Source organism: Nannobrachium achirus (genome assembly GCF_963921795.1).
Source record: "Nannobrachium achirus genome assembly, chromosome: 19".
Lineage (NCBI taxonomy): Eukaryota > Metazoa > Chordata > Actinopteri > Myctophiformes > Myctophidae > Nannobrachium > Nannobrachium achirus.
The window spans coordinates 44,747,133-44,769,616 of record NC_137826.1 but is presented as its reverse complement, the minus strand read 5'-3'; the positions used below and the strand labels follow the sequence as shown (position 1 = coordinate 44,769,616).

General features: G+C 44.1%; 1 protein-coding gene across 2 annotated transcripts in view; it reads right to left on the bottom strand.

The window, feature by feature from the left end:
• LOC308304476 (neuronal migration protein doublecortin-like) overlaps nucleotides 1–18,689 on the bottom strand; it is a gene marked incomplete at both ends in the record, with an annotated part of 49,049 nt that extends 30,360 nt beyond the window's left edge. For both annotated transcript variants that reach the window (XM_080749078.1, XM_080749079.1), the window contains 2 exons: nucleotides 14,873–15,231; nucleotides 18,323–18,689. In XM_080749078.1, coding sequence (XP_080605204.1) covers nucleotides 14,873–15,231; nucleotides 18,323–18,689 — 726 coding nt within the window. The remainder of the gene's footprint in view (nucleotides 1–14,872; nucleotides 15,232–18,322) is intronic.
• Nucleotides 18,690–22,484: the final 3,795 nt, after the last annotated feature.

Sequence of the window (22,484 nt, the reverse complement as noted above, 5' to 3'; positions counted from 1 at the left end):
AGTGACTGACTACCCATACATCGAGCAGTGACTGCCCATACATCGAGCAGTGACTGACTACCCATACATCGCGCAGTGACTACCCATACATCGAGCAGTGACTACCCATACATCGAGCAGTGACTACCCATACATCGAGCAGTGACTACCCATACATCGAGCAGTGACTACCCATACATCGAGCAGTGACTGACTACCCATACATCGAGCAGTGACTGCCCATACATCGAGCAGTAATACATCGAGCAGTCTCGTACTCAGAGAAGTCAAAGACAACCATGAACCTCCCACACAACGTTCTCAACTGTAGCCTACACACTATCTACCATCTGGATACATACTACAGTAGAAGCATCGCAGTGGAAATATTACAGCCCACATTGTCCCATGTGTCCCAGGTGAATGCACAAGCCACATGCACTGCATGGGAGATTTGTGTAAACAACCTTCCAGAAACAGACAACACAATGAATTGAAGTCATCTGTAATAGTAGTAGAGGGGCTGTTCTTTGAGGACTGTCTGGGAATCTGAAGGTCGACGGTTCGACCCTCAGCTCATCCTGTCTACTTGTCTCGTTCCATATTACATTAGACGTGATAACAGGATTATCCTTAGTGTTCATTTAACCCAGAGCGAGTGTACAAATGGAACCAACTTCTAATGGATCCATCTGTACATGGCCAGAGATCGTCAATTCCGTGCACTGCATGGAGGTCATTTGCTCCACAGATGAGTCAGTCACCCAGAGAGAGAAGTGCACTGTCATGGACACCAGCTGGTGTCTGAAGTCCCCTCCCCCCACACCACACACACACACACACACACACGCACACACACACACGAATGCGCTACGGAAATAAGGAAGCCATTTGGTCCACTGATGTGACCTTGTTAAGGGTTTATTCAATTCTGTCTCCCTCGCCCTCGGGTCATCATGCTCACTTGTTGATGTGGTTTGCATATTATGACTTCCTGTTGGAGCAGGAAGCTGGCGGAGCGGCGGATGCAAAGCGGGCTGACAGGAGGACAGGATCACATCACATCACATCACACAGGTCTCTGTTTAGAAGACGCTTCATCATGTGAGAGCCACGCCTCTCTGGCAGCTCCATTATGTCCGCATCGATTCTCTGCCTGCAAGTCGTTTGCTGTCTGTCGTCGCCGAGCGGAAAACCTTGTATCTCCACGTTTTTGACATTTAGGATAAAAGAATCTTTGGTAAATGAATGCCCTACTTTGTCCTACAACAGTTTTGCACAAAAGTAGTCAAAATAGCTGATCTTTAAAATATCTGCAACATATACTCTATATATACTGTATATATGTGTCTGTGCATTTTATAAATATGTCACCAATGAAAAGTATTAACAAGAGCTTGTGACGAAAAAGAATAGCTACATTGGAACACAGGTTCGAATTTCCCGAGAACAAACAATTTTGGACATACAAGGTTTACACCCGACAGTGTGTGGGTGCAAATGCATGTGCATGGCATGCTGCCAGATATGTATGTGTTTGTGCGAGTGTGCACGCACGCACAATCACGCGAAGAGCGTCTGCAGTGAATTGTGTTGTCGGGGTATAGCGGTAGAGAGAGAGAAAGGGAGAAAGGTAAAGGAAAAAATTCAGACTCAGCGTATATTTCTGCATCCATTGTGCCAGACAGAACACGGCAGTGTGTGGAGCGCATTGCCATGACAACAGTCTCCAGCTCTGCTGCCTGCATGCGTGGCACAGAGCTGCTAGAGCGCTGATAAACTCAAACGTCTAGGCTTCTCTCTTGCTATTCAAAGGAGTGTTCAGACGCTGTAAAATCGCTAAACTCCTCGCCCCGCATTGCTCCAATTCAGTCAATCCTCGGCGACAGCGGGGGCCACTTCTTCTTCTAAAACTGAACGATAATCTTTTGTTCTCTGTAAAAACTAAAAAAGGGAAAATGACAGCCTGACTTGCTTACTGTCTCCAGACTTGCTGACTTTGTGATTAAAGACATTAACTTGATTTCTCCTTCTATGTCTTTTGTGATTTTGTTCCCTAGTTGTTACCACCTTTACAGACTGTCCACATGCCTATGCCAGCCATTTATGTAAATGTTCTATGCGGCAGTGTTATGGTACTGTATACTCCAGTGTGAAGGAGACATGAGGTGAGTCTTCTGTTGTAGACCACAGTCAAACCCCCTACAACATCACAGTCTGAGTGCAGGGCACTCAGCAACGTACAGAATACATTTCAGACATATGGCTTACATTTCAGAAGAAAAAACACTTACTGTAATGATTCATTTGTATGACTTGTATACCTCTCCACATTTTGCCGGCTATCAGTCCAAGACTTTCCCAATCAAGATAAGCTTACTTGTGGCACAGTAGTATATCGTTGTTGTCGGGTGGAAACCTTAATTGTCCAAAAAACGTGTTTTGTATTCATAATTTTCAAAAATAGGAATAGTGAAAATAGCCGATCTACAAGCACACAACGCCTCGCAGTTGCGAGGCGTTGTGTGCTTGCAGATCGGCTATTTTCACTAGTTTTGTCCGAAAGTCTTGTATGATGAAGCATGGCTTTACTTTATGAAAGAACATACAAATTTGAAACTTGGAGATACAAGGTTCCTGTGACGATATATGTACAGTACACATCAGATCAGACGTTCCCCTGCACCTCTATCCAAAGCAATGAGCACAAAATGGCTGCTGGTTAATTAACTAAACTCCCTCTCACCTTCCTTCCCAGCGTGCCATTTTACAGCCATAGTGAACGCAATCCACGAAAGATTGTCTGGTGTTTTACACACAAGGCATAATTAACGCCCTCCCCTCGGTGACTATAAAATGACCGTAATTTGGAAGCGTTTTGGCTCTGGAATCCGTCCCACGTGCGCCGTACCCCACCCTTCTCCAACCGGGATGAAAAGCAACCAGCATTTTGAGGAGGAAAATGGGCGTAATTTTTCCCTTTCTTTTCTCCCGACAAAAAGATACAGGGTTGGGGGGAAATGGGGGGATGATCGTCTGAAAACAAGGTGTTTTATCTTTTTAATTCACTGAAGTGTCTGTCACCTACTGTATCTCCCCATCTTCCTGCATTGCTGTATCCTGCTTTCACACGCAGACACACACAAACACACTCATGTGCACGCGCACACACTCACGTGCACGCACAGTCGCACATACGCACACACAATCACGTACAAACACACTACAAAATTCCAGGGTTGTTTTAGACTGTAACTGTCATATCCGCACATATCATTCACACACACACACACACACACACACACACACACACACACACACACACACACACACACACACACACACACACACACACACACACACACACACACACACACACACACACACACACACACACACACGTACTATGTTCTATCCGTCTGTCTTTCAATGTTATATGAGATACATAAAGTGTGGTTCCTGTGTAAATAGGCCGTAAGGCTTTCTAGGATCTCCTTTTAGTTGACCTGGTACCAGTAATTTGTGCCGTCATGAAACTGTACTTTTTTCTATTGCAAACTGCTAATAAATTCTCCAATCAATCAATCAAAACACACACACGTGCAAACCTCGGCACTATACGTGTTGACTGCTGAATGCACACACTTATGTACACACACACACGCACAATTGCACATGCATACGTGCACATGTATATCTGTATGTGCGTGTACACACATAGTCACACACACAGACACACCCCGGCAACAGGATGTGTTGACTGACAGACCAGTCCACACCAGCTGGGCTTCTCTTTGTTGCCAGGGAAGTGGTTGCCTAGCAGCAGCAGCAGCAGCAGCAGCAGTGATGGCAGTGGAATGGGTTTTATAGGAGGGGGGGGGGGGGGGGGGGGGTAGAACCATCCATGGAGGGGCGGGGTCCACTGCATCAATATCACCTCCACCGCCGCGCAACGCAGCAGCTGCACGCCACTGCAGAGCAGACCCCCACCCCACTCACACAAAGACCCCCGATAACCATAACGCACGCAAGCATTTCTGCTTCTCTCTCTCTCTCTGAGACACACCCACACATGCGTGCACACACACACGCACGCACGCACACACACACGCGCCAGAGCTCCCTAAACATCACGGTGACCCTGGTCTACAATGACACAACCACATTGAGGGTGATGGATGGACAGTACAGGAATGAACCACCCTATCTTCCCTATATAATATATGTCTTACAACGAATAGCACACTGCGCCATGGGACACGCTGTAAGCCTGTATATTGTCTATTTTCACTATTTTCAAACATATAGATGTTTTTTTATAGGAATTTTGAAATATAAATTGGAATTGTGAAACATTTTGGAAAATTTTGAAAATGTAATTGTTTTGAAGATTTTGGAAGGTTTTGGAAAATGTGCCCATCCTCAAAACATACACTAAAAATATAATATGCATGCCCCAGGACAAAATATGTTTTTTTTTTTCGATTTGAGGCTGTCACCAAACACTACAGTGGTTTGGGAATTAGAGAATGAACCATTGGCATCCAATATGATCTATGCACACATATTTACAGTAGATGAATCACGTGCCCAGAAACAATAATATGCACAGGCAGGGACGGACACCATATGCTGCTGATTATTATAAACCACTTTGGGGAAGGGAAATTGTCATTAAAAATGTATGGCAAGCAAACCGCCAATGCTACTTTGTGTTTGTGTGCATGCATGTGCGTGCATACGTGGATGTGTGTGTGTGTGTGTGTGTGTGTGTGTGTGTGTGTGTGTGTGTGTGTGTGTGTGTGTGTGTGTGTGTGTGTGTGTGTGTGTGTGTGTGTGAGTGAGAGAGAGTGAGAGAGAAAGAGAGAAAGAGGAGGAGGAGGTGGGGAGAGGAGGATGCCATCACTATGAAAGCAGATCGGAGTCTCAAACCACAGCGCTCATCCACTCACCTCATTCATTTGAATACACAAAACTATGAAAATGGGAAAGGAAAGGAATCAGAGGGTGTACGTGATCCTCTACACGCTGTGGGGAATTATCCATCTGGACCTAAGAAACCATTTCTGACAGCAAATCTTAATGTAGTTTTAGTCCTATTTTAGCCATCTGAAAAGTTTTAGTTTTAGACAACAAGAATGTATTTTGGCAAGCCTTGATGGCGTCCTTATGACAGATTTTTTCACTTGGTTGCATGCTGAAAATAGTCAATCTACAAGCTCACAAGCTTGTAGATCGTCTATTTTCGGTCCCATGACATTTTTCCGACGTCCCATTAATCCGACATGTACCTAACCCTAACCTTAACCATAACCCTAACCTCAGTAATGCCAAAACCTAACCTTAACCATAACCTCACTAAAACTGCCTAAACCTAACCCTAACCCTAACCCTATAACCACCGTCGGAGTAATGAGATGTCAGACTTATGTGCAATCCCCCTATTTTCAGAGTGCAAGACCCGAGCGCAACCAAACATAAAATAACTTGTCTTTTAGTTCTACTGGATCTCTTCTCCACTAGTCCCTCCCCCCATTTTAGTCTAGTATACAATTGTTAACGAAAATCGGCAACATATTTAGTCTTAGTTTTAGACGTCATAGCTTAGTTTTTAATTCGGTTTTCGTGAAAGAAAAGGTAGTCGACAAATGATTTCGTCATAGTTTTAGTCTACGAAATGAACACTACCCCCAGGCCCAGCAGGGCCCAGCACACGAAAAAAGCAGGATCAACGTTGAACTCCTAACAAGTGTTTGTGTATAAAAAGAATGTCAGACAGACGGACAGACAGACAGTAGATGACCCGGGGCAGCCGTCTCAGACCTCCAGGGAGCAGCCATTAAGATCCATTTCATCTTCTAAGTGCTGCTGCTGCTGCTCTCCTCCTCACAGAGGAACTGGTAGGAGGAGACATGCATGGATTCATTTCAGCAACCATTATTAAACCATGTGGACCCGGAACGCATCTGTGTCACCTTAGATTTGATCCGCTTTAAACATTATTTTATGCTTTAACTATTAAAATATACCAGATCAGTGCTGCACTGTGAGCTTGTAGATTTGCTATTTTTGAAAATCACGATTCTTTTGGCAAATCTTTGAATATATCATTTTTAAAGCGAACATTTGTAACTCAAATATTTGCTTCTGGGGGGTCCCTGATACATAATATTTCGAGACGGGGTCGGCGGCCAAATACATGTGATTCTAGGAGTCCTTGACATGAAGAAGTTTGAGAACCACTGATGATAGAAACATGCCTTTTTCAAAATCCTTAGAAGAATTTTAGAAGACATTTATAGAATCGGGTCAAAATATTCAAAGACTTCATTTTCACAGCACCGCTTGTATATCTGCTATTTTTTAATAGCAAAAGCATAAAATAATGGTTAAGGTTTTTCAAGTCTAACACGACACAGACACGTTCCAGATCTTAAATGGTTAATAAAACACGAAGGCTTCAAGGAACACAGTATGCGTCCCCTTCAATCGTGAATACCCACAAACTATTTGGAAAACTGACAAAGATGTTTAGAGGGGGGGCTCCCCCCAATCCACAGGCCCCCAGTCTTTATATTTGTCATAATTGGTATTAATCAGATGGATCTCCCACACGACTAGAGAATGTTCACCATATCAAAGAGGTTGAGGACTGAAGCAACAGCTGTAGACGCTCGTGTGCACACATGTTGTGCTCTGTTCGCTCCACCCTGCAGCTGCCTGCGTGCATGCACAACCATGGCTATACAATATCACTGCAGTCTGTCGCAGTTGTTTGGTCCTCTGATGATCACGAGAACAACATATGAACAAGGAAAGCATAAAAGAAAGCAAGAAAGAAAGAAAGAACTAGACTGCACTTTAGACACAACTTGCTTCTTGTGCACTCATGGCCATGTACGGCCTACTTGTGCGCCAGCAGAGCACGCCTTGTCATTTATATCAGGTGGCACTTGTTGATGGTGACATCACCAAGAATTCTGGTCCCCCATTGGCTGTTGATGGTGACGTCACCAGGAATGCTGGTCCCTCATTGACTACGGGCATAAACACAAACAGATACGAGACAGATACGCAACCAAACGCAGTACTTGCGCACAAGTAAAGAAATTGGGATTGCGTAACTTTAATGTCACTTCAGGGATGTGTAGCCTGGTGGTGTCCAGTGTGAGAGATCATTAATGTACAGTATACCACTCAACCAAGAGGTCAACCCTTGCTTGCAGCCAGGGAATATAGTGTGCATGCTGTATGAGTTTCAGTCAGTAGGCTACTACTTGCCTACCAGTAGGTAGACAAAATACCAAATATCTGGCTGAATGTTTGCACCAGAATATGGAAGCTAGGGTTCATTCATAGCAAAGGGTTTTAAAGATTTGTTTTTTAGGGGCTTTGTATGCCTTTATTTGATAGGACAGCAGACTGACAGGAAATGGGGAGAGAGACGGGGAGTGACACGCGGCAAAGGTCGTCCGGACCTAGATAGATAGATAGATACCTTTAATATCCCAAGGGGGAAATTTAGTTGTCCAGTAGTAGCACAGCAGTATACAGTTATTTACAAAGTTACAGAGACGTAAGAAAGATAGATAAGAGGGAAAAAACAAAAACAAAGCAAAGACAAGAGCAGTACAGTACCAATAAGGAGAAGGTGCATCAATAGAGGGGGCGAATAATATATAAGAATATATACATAAAGTGTCTTGCAAAAGAGACCATAGCAGTCAATGCTAGTTAGTGCAAACAAGTATCTCACTGTCAATGTTAAACAAAGCAAAAATACTCAGAAACTACCAACACTAACAACCTAATAGTGCAGTGTCAAAAATCAGTGCGAAAAAAAGAAGAAACTAGGAAGCGTGTCACCGCAAGGCGCACATGAGCACTCTTCCTGGAAGGTCCTTAGAGGTCAAAGTCAATACAGCAATTGTTCCTTAGAGGTCAAAGTCAATACAGCAATGGTTCCGTAAGTCTAAGTTAGGAAGGGAGACCTTTTGTGTCTCGTTGTACAGCTTAAGGGCAGCCGGTACAAAAGATTTTCCTAATCTCTCACATCTCCGTACTGGGTAGGTAAAGCGGTCGTTTCCTCTCTTACTCCAGTAACTGGTGATCTCTAGATGGAGGGGGTGGGAGGAGTTCTCCAAGATGGAATCTAGCTTCTTCGCAGTGCGCACCCTGGTTACTTCCTCCACCCCCTGCAGAGAGGACCCAACGACAGAGCCTGCTTTCTTCACCAGTCTGTTTAGGTTAAACGTGTCACCTGCTCTGTTGTTGCCACCCCAGCATGTTATGCCAAAAAAGAGGACACTTGCCATGACAGACTGATAGAACATCTGTAGCATCCTATTGCACACCCCAAACGATCTCAGTCTTCTCAGGAGGAATAGCCTGCTTTTCCCCTTGCTGTGAATCGCCTGCGCGTTGTCCGACCAGTCCAGTGAACTATTCAGGTGTATTCTGAGGAATTTGTAGTTATCCACGAGCTCAACCACCTCACCGTTAATGGTGCTTGGCACCGGGGGGACTCTCTTGGAGGACCTGGAATCGAACCGGCGACGCCGCCAGGCTACACAAAGCCCATACACAATGTGGTATGCGCCCGGACCAGTAGGCCAGCGGGCGCCCCAGGGCAAAGAGTGTTTTGCCACTGCAGAGAAAATGCATGCAGGCTCTTGCAGTAATCCTCCACCCAAATGAGTTGTGTGTGTGTGTAGCCACAGTGAGTCTGGACATCGCTGTGACACAGACATGGATAAACTGTTCTGTCAGTGCCGGAGGATTGACCCTAAAGCAGTCAAGCATCCCTCGTGCTGATCGCTTGCTGGCTGCCTGGCTCTCGTCTTGGCCGATCTCGCAAGAAGCAATTTACAAGGAAGGAACACACAGTCTCTGCACATGCGCCCGGGCCACCGCCAAGCCATAAGTGGGCCAGAAGAGTCATTAGCGCCTCTCGCACCCTCCTCCCGTGATCACCACTGTTATCTGACCCCATTGATGATAATGCCATCGTGAGACTTCCACAAATGCCTTTTATGGATACAAAAGAAAAAGGGCAAACTGCCTCTCGCCAAATCAGTGCTGTTCTGCTTACATTACCATCAACCCCACTTGACCCGTATATTACTATTGTTGTGCTACGAATACCGGTAAGTAGCTGATCTGACTACAAGCTCACAACCCATTGCATCGTGATGTGATTTGAGCTCCTAGATCTTTTTATTAAATATTTTATCTACAATGACATGCCCAGAATAGGTTTGAAAGTGATTAATTGTAATATATGAAACAGAGACATACCTCTAGTGTGTATACAGTTCATGTTACAGCAAAACAGACCTCATTCATCATTTTGCCGTGCAGAGGTATATTTCATCTATACTGTAAGGTAAGCTCACACTGTAAAGCCCTTTGCACACAGGCGCGTTTAACCACACGGATAAAACGGACAATATAATTTTTTGAAAAGAAAACAATGATTCTCTATGACCTCATGCACACCGGCTCCGAATTAGCCGTGCCACGAGTGGCTGCCGCTGTGCGTTTTTTTCTCGATCGAACCCAGTTCGATTCGTGCGTCTTGTCGCATGCAGTAAAAAACTCATCACTCCTTTTATGACTCCTTTTTGGATCCGCAGCGCCGATTCCGCACAGCCTTGCACACCAAATCCAATGCGTTTTATTCATGCCGCAAACGAAAAAAACGCAACTGTCCTGTGTGCAAACGGGCTTTAGTCTCTATATTGCTGATAATCACTGTAGTTGTCTTCATTTTAATACATCATGCGTCTTTGTTGCGGCTTGTAGCTGCCAGTGAAACGGATGAATGATTACAGCAGGTCAATGGGTTCACAACCTTCTTTGGACCATTGGGGCCCACTTAAACATCTCGATAGGTGGGCCAGACCTTGTGCATTTTCAAAGCATCTTTGTTTTAATGATCAATCAATTGATTGCTCATTTTCCTATTCCTCAATATCACAAATATATTTTATTTATTTTTTAAAGAAAAGACACAATGACAAAGTAATGCAATTCTTAAATTAATCTTTCATTATTAATAAAATATGACTGTTTTGCCAATTATGTGGGGACCCACTTGCGATATCCGGCCACACCGTCGGCCGCATTGTCGGGCCCAGCCCACAGGTTGGGCAACACTGAATGTAACAAAGGGCTTCCTTCCAAACACGTGTGCAGTGCCACCATTCCATTCCTCCGCAGTGTCTCCTCCTCACAGGGACTCCTCCTGTGTCCTGAATTCTGTATGGTTTAAAAACAGCCTATGGAACACTGAACCCAGCAGCACACCACCAGGGAGCGGTCAAGGTTGCACAGGACATTTTTACTTTTACCCTTTGTGTACCGTATTTGCTATACGTCCGACAAAGAAATGTATGTGTGTGTAACCAGTGGTCTTTAACCTTTTTCATATCAAGGTCCATTATGTATGATTTAGCCTCTCAGATCCCAAAACATTGAATATTTTGTTGTCGTTGGATAAGATTTTGTCCACAATTCCATGATGTATTTATTGACGTGGTACCATTAGGAGAGATAACAGGCACACGTTGATCAAAATAACAATTCTTCTACATTCTCCAATTGTGTAGATTTCTTGTAAATTAATTAAGCAATGCATGATGTTCAATAATTTTACTCTTGAGAGCGTAATTTACACTCTCAAGAGTTAAAGTTCTATAAGGGTCCATTTGGTTACCAACTCTCCTGGGACCCTGTCAAGGACCACTGGTGGTCCCCGGAACACTGGTTGAGAACCACTGAAGTACAGGGACATGCAGAGAATGTTGAGAGAGGCAGGGGCTGAAATTCCTAAAAGGGCCTTTTGGTGAAAATATCGAAAATAGCAGACCTCCAAGCTCACAATGCGTCGCTGTGAGCTTGGAGGTCGGCTATTTTCGATGCTTTAGAGAGGGCAATTCTTTCAACATAAGATGCTGCATTCAAGTTCAGGAGAGTTTGGACAAGGCAATTCTCTTGAATGCTGCCTTCAGGTATATAATATGTCATACAATGAATAGCTCACAGCAAGATGTAGTGTTTGGTGACAGCCTCAAATCGAACCATGTTTATATAAATCTACACATGGTTCGATTTGAGGCTGTCACCAAACACTACAGTGGTTTAGGAATTAGACCACCATTGGCATCCAATATGATCTATGCACACATATTTACAGTAGTTGAATCATATGCCCAGAAAAGATAATATGCATGGAAAGAGGGCATTTGCATTTCTTTCACCATAGTAAAAAACTGCATTCATGGTTTGGAGAGGGCACTTTTTACAGGCGGATAAAAGGGCAGGGGCTCAAGCCCCCTTTCATGTCTATGTGTGCACGTGCCCGCTGAAGTAGATTTTAAACAAATTAACACGTGGATGCGCTCTGCTTCCAGCGACGACAACAAGGTGCCAGAGCCGCGTCGTCTAGACATCACAGCCAGTCTACACAGCTGTATAGTAACAGCATTACGGTCGGGGTCAGCGTATCCCCTCTCCACGGGTCGATTGACCTGCGGGGAGTACGGGGGACTCCCCGGTGTTAATGAAATGAGGCCAGCGCTTTTTAAAAACAGCGGATTAGGCAAGTCTACAACCTTTCCACGTTGTGAGAGGGGGGAGTAGGAGGACATCACACAGCACACAGGAGAGAGAATGAGCCTACTGTATTATACAGTATCTGAACCACTTACAGTACAGTAAGCCCCCTATATATACTGTACTGTATCCTACGACTAATAGTGAAAATGGCCGACCTACGAGCTCACAAAGAAGAGCAGATCTACAGTACATGCTCAGAACTTGCATAGTATTGTACTGTATATTTGTCTGTCATTACATGTTTCGATGAATTGAGTACAAAGGACCCCGATGGAAACAAGCCATAGTGCTTTCTTGGGTTTAGAATCGCCTTGTATTGAACTGCACCTTTTTCCTGTACTTGTTTTTGCAGCTTCTGAGCTTGTAGATCTGCTTTTCTTTGTCATTTTCATGCTTTATTCGGATAGAAACAGACAAGAACATGCAGACAAAGAGAGCAGGGGAGTGACATGCAGCAAATGGTCCGGCCCGGCTGACAAATGAAGCAGGGAGAGAACCCATGCGGTGCGCCGCCGCACGCCCTAATCACTCAGCTATCGGGTCGACCCATTTATAGATCTGCTGTTTTCGCTCAAAAAAAGCCTAAGCTTGTTCAGACTGGCAGCCCAAATCCGGACCGAATCTGATTTCCTACTCAGATTGGAGTCAGATTTGTCTGAACAAGGCTCAGGAATGTGATTCAAATCTATGTAAAAAGTTCAGTTCAGACTTGATAACACCAATCTGATCTGACTAATCTGGAAAGGCCAAAAATCGGATTTGGAGTGCCAGTGTGAACAGAGCCTTTGTGTGACAACCCTGGCCTATAATGACAGGTCTAAAACAGGGATGTCAGGTTTGCAAAGTGGTGTCAAAGGGAAAACAAAAGCATTCTGAGCAACAGGGGAAGCGAGAGGTAGCAGCGATCAAAGAGGGTGAAACATCAAAGCTCGTTCCAACTTACTGCACAACTATAGCGGGCGGGAGGCGGGACACGATACATTCTAAATCTAAACACTGGGGTCTTCAACGTTTTGAGACCAAGGACCCCTTAGTTGAGCGAGAGATGAAGCAGGGACCCCCACAATAGTTTCATCGTTTGACAGCACAATCATCAGTGTATTTTGGATTCATGTCAATTTCACTCTGTACTTAGTCTGCTCTTTTTCCGCTCTACACCAAACTTGAAGATTGGAAGATTTGGAGGACCCCCTGTAGTAACTCTGCATGAGGACCCCCGGTAGGGGTCCCGGACCCCCTGTTGAAGACCCCTGTTCTAAACACTGGGGAGTTGTTTTTTACAAAACAGAACCGTCCATCACAACAATGACCAGGCGACCTAGAAAAGTCACTCCTCCCTCAGACAATACACTGAGTGACAGGAGAGCAGGGCGTGACACGCCGGAGGACCCGAAGCGAGGCGATTGACACTGACTGGACAATGACAGTCGTTACGTTACTTACAGGCAGGTCACTGCGGTGGATTGTACTAGAGATCTCCTGAGGGACGCTTTAGCTCTGACTGGGTGTACAAATTGACCCGGAGGGTCCGCTTTCTCAAGAGTTAAATTAGCACACAACACTTTGTTGTGTGTATGTGTCATTGTCTGTCTATCTGTCTTTTCTGTTGATATGTATTATTGTGTTATTGTTATGCTACAGTATGTTGATTAATTGAATACATACTGTACGTAGGACCACAATGGAAAGAAGTCTCTGTCTCTGTCTCTCTCTCTCTCTCTCTCATGTAGAGTATTTAGCATGTATAGAGCTTTTGCTTTGATCCTGATAGCAGTATGTGTGTAGGTGGATGTATGAATGTGGAATTGTGTGTGTTCCTTCCCACAGAGCTTATTATTATTATGTGGCTTTGAGTCCTGTATGTCCTTTATGTGTGGTTTTCCCCACGGAACAGAGGGCCTTTGTGGACTCATGAAAATGGACCAGTGTGCTACGCAAAAATCCTGCGTTACACATACTGTAATAAACTCTGTAGTCTTCTATTTGAATATTATGCAGACGCGAGCTGCTTGGAATACATGGAAAATAGTTTTTTCGAGGGCAGTGGAAACCAAATGTGACATCTGCATTCTGAGTAGTATCAAAATGCCACACTAACAGACTAAGAGTTTCCTGAGTCAGGCCGCCCGCAAGGCTGCTGAACAGGCACTCAACACTGCTGCATAGGGCTGTCACGATATGACATTTTACATGACGATTAATTGTCACTCAAATAATTGGCGATTAACGATTTAATTGTGTTTTTGTCGTTGATAATTACATTTCTGTTTGGCTTTTAGGCTTTGAAGTTGTACATGGTAGATATGACACATAACCTAATTATACAAAGAAATTACTGACATATTTGACAACTTACTACTTAAAAAATAACTTTGATAGTGGAAATAGCCGATCTACAAGCTCACAACGCGTCGCGATGCGACGCGTTGTGAGCTTGTAGATCTGCTATTTCCACTATTTCGGAAATTTTTCAACATTTACGATTATGACGATTATGACAAAATAATTGCGATAATGTCAAATAATCACGATTAGACGATTATGTAATAATTGTGACAGCCCTACTGCTGCACATATCTGTACATATTATTATTCATCCGTACAGTGTATACCATACGTACCTGCTGCCCTGCATGCAGCAGGTGATTCGTAATTTGTTCTTTCTTGTCTTTCCATGCACTGTTTTGCACCCACACAGGTAGGTGATGATACACACACATATTCTCCTACACTTTTACATATAATACAGACTACGTACAGTTAATACCGCATTCTTCTTCCTCTTTTCTAATTGAATTCTTTCTTTAACAATGTATTATTTACTAACAATTGTACAAAGCTAAAGTAATGCCACCCACTCCTTTCTACTGGGTGTAAAGTTGTGAGGGCCAGCTCAGAGGCCTTGTGGTCAGGGTGTCCGCCCTGAGACTGGGAGGTTGGGGTTCGATTCCCTGGCCGAGTCAGACCAAAGACTATATAAATGAGACCTAGTATTAAGGGTTGGATTGGGGGTACCGGTAAGTCCCTGCGACATATAGCGTCATGTCCAGGGAAAACATCAAGCTGCTTCATGCAACAGAAGCAGGAGATAAACTCCTGCCTTCATCACTATCAACACTACTGACTCCCGAGCGCGGCATGGTTGTGGCTCACCGCTCCAAGAGATGGGAACAAATCCTGCATACAGCAATGTATGTGACAAATAGAAGGACTTTAACCGTATATATTGGCCGCAGGGCTTACTTATTTTCATTAAGGTTGTGAGGAGGCCTACCTGCTTTCCGTCCAGCGTGTAGATCTTCTTGACCACGCCGCTCTCCAGCTTGATGGCCTCCGTGATGTCGGTGAGCACCTGCTCGAAGGAGTGCGCCGTCTTCTTGTTGAGCAGCACGCGCACCGCCTTGCGCGGCTTGACGCCGCTGCGCATCACCGTCACCAGCTTGGGCCGCACGAATTCCTTGGACGCGCCCCCGTTGGCCTCGTTGTTGGCGCCGGCAGCCGCCTTGGCCGCCAGCGACTGCATGGTCTTCTGGCTGGCTGAGGCCTTGACGTTCACCGACCAGTTGGGGTTCACATTCTTCGTGTAGTCCACCTTCTTGTAGAAGTTCTCCGACGCGCAGACGTAGCTCTCTCCTGAGACGGGGGGAAAAAAGATAGAGTTGATGTCATCGCAGAAACATCTCCAATAACTTTTTGTGTTTTTTCGTGAATTAACGTCATGCTTGATCATACTAAAAGCATCACAAAAGCAGCGAAAGTTGAAGATTCACAAGCTGGAAACGTGGCACAAAACGTGGCGTCAAGTGACACGTTTTGAGCTTGTAGATCTGCTACTTTTGCTACTTTTGAATTTGAATCCTGAAACGTAACAGGTTTTGGACATATGAGGTTTCCACCCGACAGCAGAGACGGTAGACATCAGTTTCTCCTCCGAGGAGAAAACGATAACAAGCCATTCAACAATTTGTTTGACACCCGAGAGCCCACTTGCCTCATTGAGGAAATGTTTACATCAACAGGAACTACAAGGGAATTTAGGTTACATGAGCTAGTTGGGCGCCGCTGGGAGAAACGGCCTCTAGGGTTTCACAGCCGTCTCAAGTATCCCACGATGCCTGCTGGGACGCTGCAGCTTTTGAAAGCAGAATACAAAACGTATACAGGCCTACTTAGCACCAAAGGTAAGATCGCTAAGAAAGCAGCATTGAGTCTGACGTTACGTGATGGCTGCATGAAGCATTGTTCAGGATGGAAGTTAAATTGACAAATTAAGGAGTAACCGCACGGTTACTCTGGGCACTTAATATCATCACCACACCATCAATCAAACTAGAATGTTACCAAGCAGATCCCCTTCCTAATAATGCACATTTTCCCCGGGTAAAAAACGAAACCCTAGACAGAATGAGGATTTTCTATTTCTAGTAGACTGATGTCCCCAATCGTCCCCGAGTGAAACTAGTTTAAGAAGAGTTCCAGTGGTGCTAAGAGATTTCCTCCCCACGTGTGGGTGTTTACATTCCCCAGGGGCATAGTGTAATAAAAGGGGGGGACAGTGTAATATGGATACATCACATTCACAGACTTTACTGAATGAATCAATAGCCTAAACGTGTAGATCTCCTCACCAGTATCACCTTTGGGCCGCCTGTTAAGAATTTCGATAGACATCTCGACAGACCAATGGGAGCATTCATTGCTCCTTCACAGACACGGTTCCAGATCTGCCAACGAGGTTAAATAGGCCAGACATGGCTTTCTTTTTCATTGCTGTCAGTGGTAAAATGTAAAATCTTGTCTAGGTCTGAGGTTAATATTTCCTCAGGAACAAATAATTTGTTCCTGTTTTATCACAGTGTTTTCTTGTTAGTGTGTATTTTCATTGCACGAACAAGGGAACACAAGAAAACAGGTGGAGATCTGGACAGAGGGGCCTCCATTAGGCCAAGCACTCTGCTAACATGGGATAGTAGAGTGCAGAGGAGACTGTGCAATTACTGTCAAACAAAAACATGCCATTTAATAACAGCTTTCATCCAAAGTGCCATACTGTACATGGCGTTACACATCTTTCAATGTTTCATCATGGGCAATAATGAACTCACAGTACTCTCCAGGTCAAATAGAAGAGATGAAACCTTGTTTAGAACTCATTAAGCATTGGTTTATCTTTTCCACTTCATTTGCCAAAAGAAATTACAAACTCAGCCTCCTTGTTCAAGACCAATAGATAACAATTGGCGTGATGGATCGACCTCCAATTAATTCTAGATAAACATTTGGATGTTTTTTGAAAATAGTCACAGATGTTAACATTATGTTCTTACTGTGCGTTCTAAAATACAAAGTCGTGATAATACCCATACAATTTTAGAGCAGGTAATCTGTCTTTGAGGTGGTTTGATTACAGACTGCACATCTATTAACTGTGCCAAGAAACTAACTTAGATAAATTAGCTTCATGGGCCCTGGAAGCATGAAGCAGCATATAGCAGGGTGTAAAACTAGCTTGCTGCAGAATCAAGTCATGAAGCCAGTATCATTATCAGCCTAGTCATCATATGGTCAGTTTAAAGGTTAGATAATTATGACTGTTTGTTGCAGCTGTTGGGCCTAATCGTATCCATACACAGTCACATAGCTGTGGTTAGCTGGTCTATGGATGCCAGCTGACTAGTAGAGAAATGTCTGCTTGCCTTCAAATACAACAATGGTCGTCAGTTCAGGTACTGCAGGTTTGGCTAAAGCTTTTGTGAATTGTATTGGTTGCTACTTTCTATCTAAGGATATGGTAATCCTTGTGTCTGACTTAATACGTCAAAAGAGTAATCTTGAAGATTTACATTTTCCGATTATGGCCATAGACCTGTGTTGCATGTCGTTCCAACTCTTTATCCTTAGTGCCCACTCTCCTCTCTAAATAATGTAAAGAAATATAACGACGTCTTAGGCCCAGTTGTCATAAACAACTGGCTATGTCTCTTTTCGGATACTCTACTTTTAATGAGACCTGACCTCATCCCCTCCCTGGGTCAACGCAGGCCAGATGATAATCCTCCTCAATAAACAAACAGTGACGATGGAACAGATCTAACCTTAAACAACTGACTAAACTCAAAACATATTGTATGCCCTTTCATGAAGAGATTAGAGAAAGGGGAGTATTTTGTGGTCCCCAGGGGAGGGGACATTAATGCTTCACCCAGCAGATGGGTGCTCAGGCGGCTCGGATGAATGCATGGGAGGGGGAGGGAGGGGGTGCTGGCTGTTAAGTGTCTTGCTCAAGGACACTTTTACATACAGATTGGGCAAGCCAAGGCGACCTTTCCCTTTCCATTCCCAAACTGTCTCTGACTCAGCCATGAATCTACTCTAGACAAACACACATTGTAGAATCCCAATCTCAGCATACATAATATTTCTTTCTTCTAGAACCGTGGTTCTTAGCCTGTGGGTCTTGGGGGGTCCCCAGATGACAGTGTAGTGACAATTTAAGGACTTTTAAGACATTTTGAAAATCTAAAACTAAAAAGAAGGGAAAAGAAAGGAAAAGTACCATGAACTGGTCAAACATTGTCCAAATTGTCAAATGATATAAGAGGAATTATTTCACAGCGGCCTGATTGATTGAATATTTTCAATCAAAAAAGGAAAATGAAATAAAAAAGTTGAGAACCACATAGTTCTAGAATCACTGCTCCACGCCCACCACCATCAAGCTCACCTTCCTCCAGCTCTTCCATGGAGCCGATCTTCCGCAGGCCGTCGATGGTGAAGATGAAGCGCACCCCCTGCGGCAGGTTGATGTGGTCCGAGAGCGAGCGCGTCAGGTCGGCCAGGAGCGCGTCGAAGGTGCGGAAGCGGTCGAGGGCCACGGCGTACACGATGCCCTTGAAGTAGCGGTCGCCGTTGCGGTAGAAGCGCACCTTCTTGGCCTTCTTCTCGTTGGTGAGGGCCTGCAGGGTGCGCGTGCGGTAGAAGCTGCAGTGGGCGCTGTGCGTGGGGCTGGGCAGGCCGTTCATGCGGCCGTTCCCCCGCGAGGCACGGGACCCCTTGTCCCGCTCGTCAAAGTGTCCAAAGTCTAGCTCCATGGTACTGCTGGTGGTGGTGGTGGTGGTGGTGGTGGTGGTTCCGGGTGGGGTTGGGGTCCAGGGGGCTCTGAACAACCGAAAAAAAAGAAAAAAGAACAGAATATTGTAATTTAAGCATAGCAATAGTTTATGCAGGACACAAGAGTCTTGCCCGCCTCAGCTGTAATCAGATGTTAGTCAGCTCCTTTTCCTATTCCTTATTCACAGATCTGCTGGTCATTACGTCACACTGTCATACTCCAATCACAGCTCACGCTCTGTAAGGGAGGCTCCTTTAAATACGGCTTGCATTCACTATAGCTCTGCTTGTCTAGGATCCGAAGCTTTGGATCCGCTGCCGCTTAGCTGAGTCTAGCATAGGCTCAAGTTCTTGTGATTTATGTCTGCTGATTCAAGCTAATATGTCAATGTATTGATATTGTACTGCTATTGTATCCCTATGGGTGTTTCAATTAACGTTCCCTGATTTTGTCAACTGCAGCAAGCTGCTTGGACAAAATTCAGGGAGCATCTCCGAAAGCGAAGCCCTTTAACGCCAAGCTTAACTGTATTCCATTTGTTGCAATAAATGGTTAAGTCTACATTAACGTGAGTGTTCCTGACCAAAAGTGCTTTAACAATGCTTGAAAGGGAAGCGCGTGACAACAATTGAAAATATTGTAACAGTATTCTTCCTGTCGGCTCTTGTTTCACACATCATCCACTGTGGTGCTAAAGTCCCTTGTGACAATTAGTTCCATGTCTGTGACCCAGACACTGAGGGCTAGCGGTGGAACATTTCATAGCTGTCAGGGAAGAAACCTCTTATCTCTATATATTCACTTTTTTGTTTGTGGTTTTGAATTTTTTTTTTCCTGTCAAGGACCATTATTTATTTGGCATTTGAGCCTCGGACCACCATCTGATGAGATTTTGTCTCTCATACCCAAGACTTGAACCAACTGAATATTTAGTTGTCGTTGGATAAGAGTTTGTCCACACATGCTGTATTGATGTTGGTACCATAAGAGAGATAACAGGCAAACAAAGGCAAAATAAATTCTCCTACATTCACTAATTGTCTTCTTATAAATTAAGTAACGCAGGTGTTAAACAATAATTTAACTCCCAAGCGTTAAAGATCTATAAAGGCCTGATTTACACTGCAGCCAAATCCAGCCTGAATCAGATCTGTGTCACATCCAGATTGGAATCTGATTGGTTTCATATGACCATGTGACCATTTAAACCAATCAGATTCCAATCTGGATGTGACACAGCTCTGATTCGGGCTGGATTTGGCTGCAGAGTAAATCAGGCCTAAGGGTCCATTTGGTTACCAACTTTACCAACCATCGTTTAGCTGGGGACCACCTGGAAGACCCTCAAGGACCACTGGTTGAAAACCATTGCCCTACTTGATCATACTATAGTGTCACACAAAAGCATCAAAAGTAGCAGATCCACAAGCTCGAAACGCGGCTAAAAACACGGCTCGAATCTGTCGATCTGCAACTTACGCTTTTGAATTTGAATGCTGAAGAGTAACAGTTTTGGACATTATGAGGTTTCCACCCGACAGAGACGATTTCCAGGTTTCTTCCTCTCCCTCTGGGCCTGAGCAGGAGCAGGTCTGTTAGACTATTAGTTCTCAACCTGAAAACTGTTCTATAGCCTTTTCAATTGAGTCAGCACTCAGCAGTCATTATCAATCAGCGTTATGTTACATAATTAAAGTCCAATCAATCGGTTCAATGCCAACCAGACACCACACACACCCACACACACCCGCCCGCACGCACGCACACACACACACTACTGACTGCGCTTCTGAGTTGGACAGACTGCTGCAGATGTGCAAATCTGATATGAAGATGATATGAAGATAATTGTGTTGTCTGAGTGGGTGGACCCAGCTGGTACACTTTGATTAGACTAGAAGACAATCTCAGATGTACTGAGTTACGGCCACTGCAGGGAAGACACGATGATTAATGATCAAAATACTCTTACAATTCAGAGGATGTTCTAATATATACCTTATATCTTTTTGGAAATAAATGATGATGAAAAGCTCTTTCAGGACCTTAACTCCTGATAAACCAGGTCATTTAATTCACGAGGGGTTCCATAGCTTTCAACTCCTACCCTGGATTTGAAGGGGAAAAAAAAAAAAAGTTCAAAAGTGCTATGTATATAAGTTTGATGTATTATTATTAATATTATTATTATCGTAGTAAAGGAGTAGTTCACCCAACAAAAAAGGACTTATTTTCTGTGCTTAAAGGGTTCCCATGTCGGCCTTGACTTCTATCTGTCGCTGTTTCACTTGTCTTGAAGTTTCTTGACTGGTGCTGAACTGTGCTCAGTGAATCTAGTTCCGATCTGGTTCGGGTGCCTGCCTTCTCCATTCTGAGGGGGTCGTGGGGGGGCTGGGGATTGTGTGCTTCGCTCATCATGTATTAATCTTATTGCCTGAGCTTGTTATGTTTATTCTTTTGTTTTTGTTGTTTCAGTTTGTTTGTCTATTTTTCCTTTTCTTGTATAGTGTTGTGTGTTGTATAGTGTGTTGTTGTCCAAATAATGTATGTTTGAAAATTAATAAACATATTATTCCAAAAAAAAAAAAGGACTTATTTTCAATCAATTACACACCCTGCGCTGAACTTGACTTGACTTTTTTGGACTGCATTCCTAAGCCAATAATTTGATGACCGGCGGAGTTTCCTGTAGGAGACTTGCGGAGTCTCATACCAGAGGTCATCAAATTATTGGCTTAGTAATGTGACAACTAAACAAATCTCCACGAATTCAAGGCTTCATGGGGTGTGTAATTGATCGAAAATAAGTCATTACTTGAGTAAACTATTTAACTCCCAATAGCATTCCTTTCAAAAGAGGTCTCTTCTTAACTCCATAATGCATTTTTCAAGCTTTCCTTACAAGGCTCGAACCCAAAGAGAAACGCTGCTCTGTGGTGTAAAGTAAAGTAGAAATCCTTACAGTCAGATGTCTCTATACTACCGCCACGAGGTTTCATCACAGTCAACCAGTGGTGAATGTGACGCTCTGGTGAAAATAAAAATGTATCTGCTTCAATTCTTAATGTCATCCTCTCCGTTTTCAGGACACCACAATGAGTCACTGGGGAGAGTGTAATAGAAAAATAGGGTCTGTGTTGGAATAGGAGACATGAGCTGGGGAATGAGATGACTAAATGATTAACCAGACAATCATTTTAGTTGTGGGGCTGTTGCACTGCAGTGCTGTCAAATGGTCCCATGTCTCGCTTGCAATGCAAGAACTAAATGTACTAGGGTACATTTGTTGCTAGTGTTCTGTGGACATTGGTTTTACCAGCGAATAAATTACAGCCAAATCTTTGTGTGATGGGGAACGTTTAGCCGAAAATAGCCGATCTGGCAGCTCACGACGCATCGTGCTGCGAGGCGCTGTGAGCTTGTAGATCATCTATTTTCAGAGAGTTGGTGAAGAAGGGAAAAAGGGCATACCAAGTGCAGAGCCAACTGGTCAAGTTGACTAAATATTGAGGGTCTAAATGGCTAACTGTCTGAGAATATACGTTGGATGAATCCAACATATTAATAGAAACGATAATGTAATGTGTGTCAAACAAGTCCACGAAGCTAGCACGCACGCACGCACGCACGCACGCAAAATATATTTTTTCTGGCATGGGCCAACGAGAGGGTATAAGAGATGGTGTCCAAACAAGCGCACATCCACTATACACAATCACATGCAGGTCAGCACCAAAATTGTATAATCAATGGAAGTCAAATCTGGAGTCCTGTT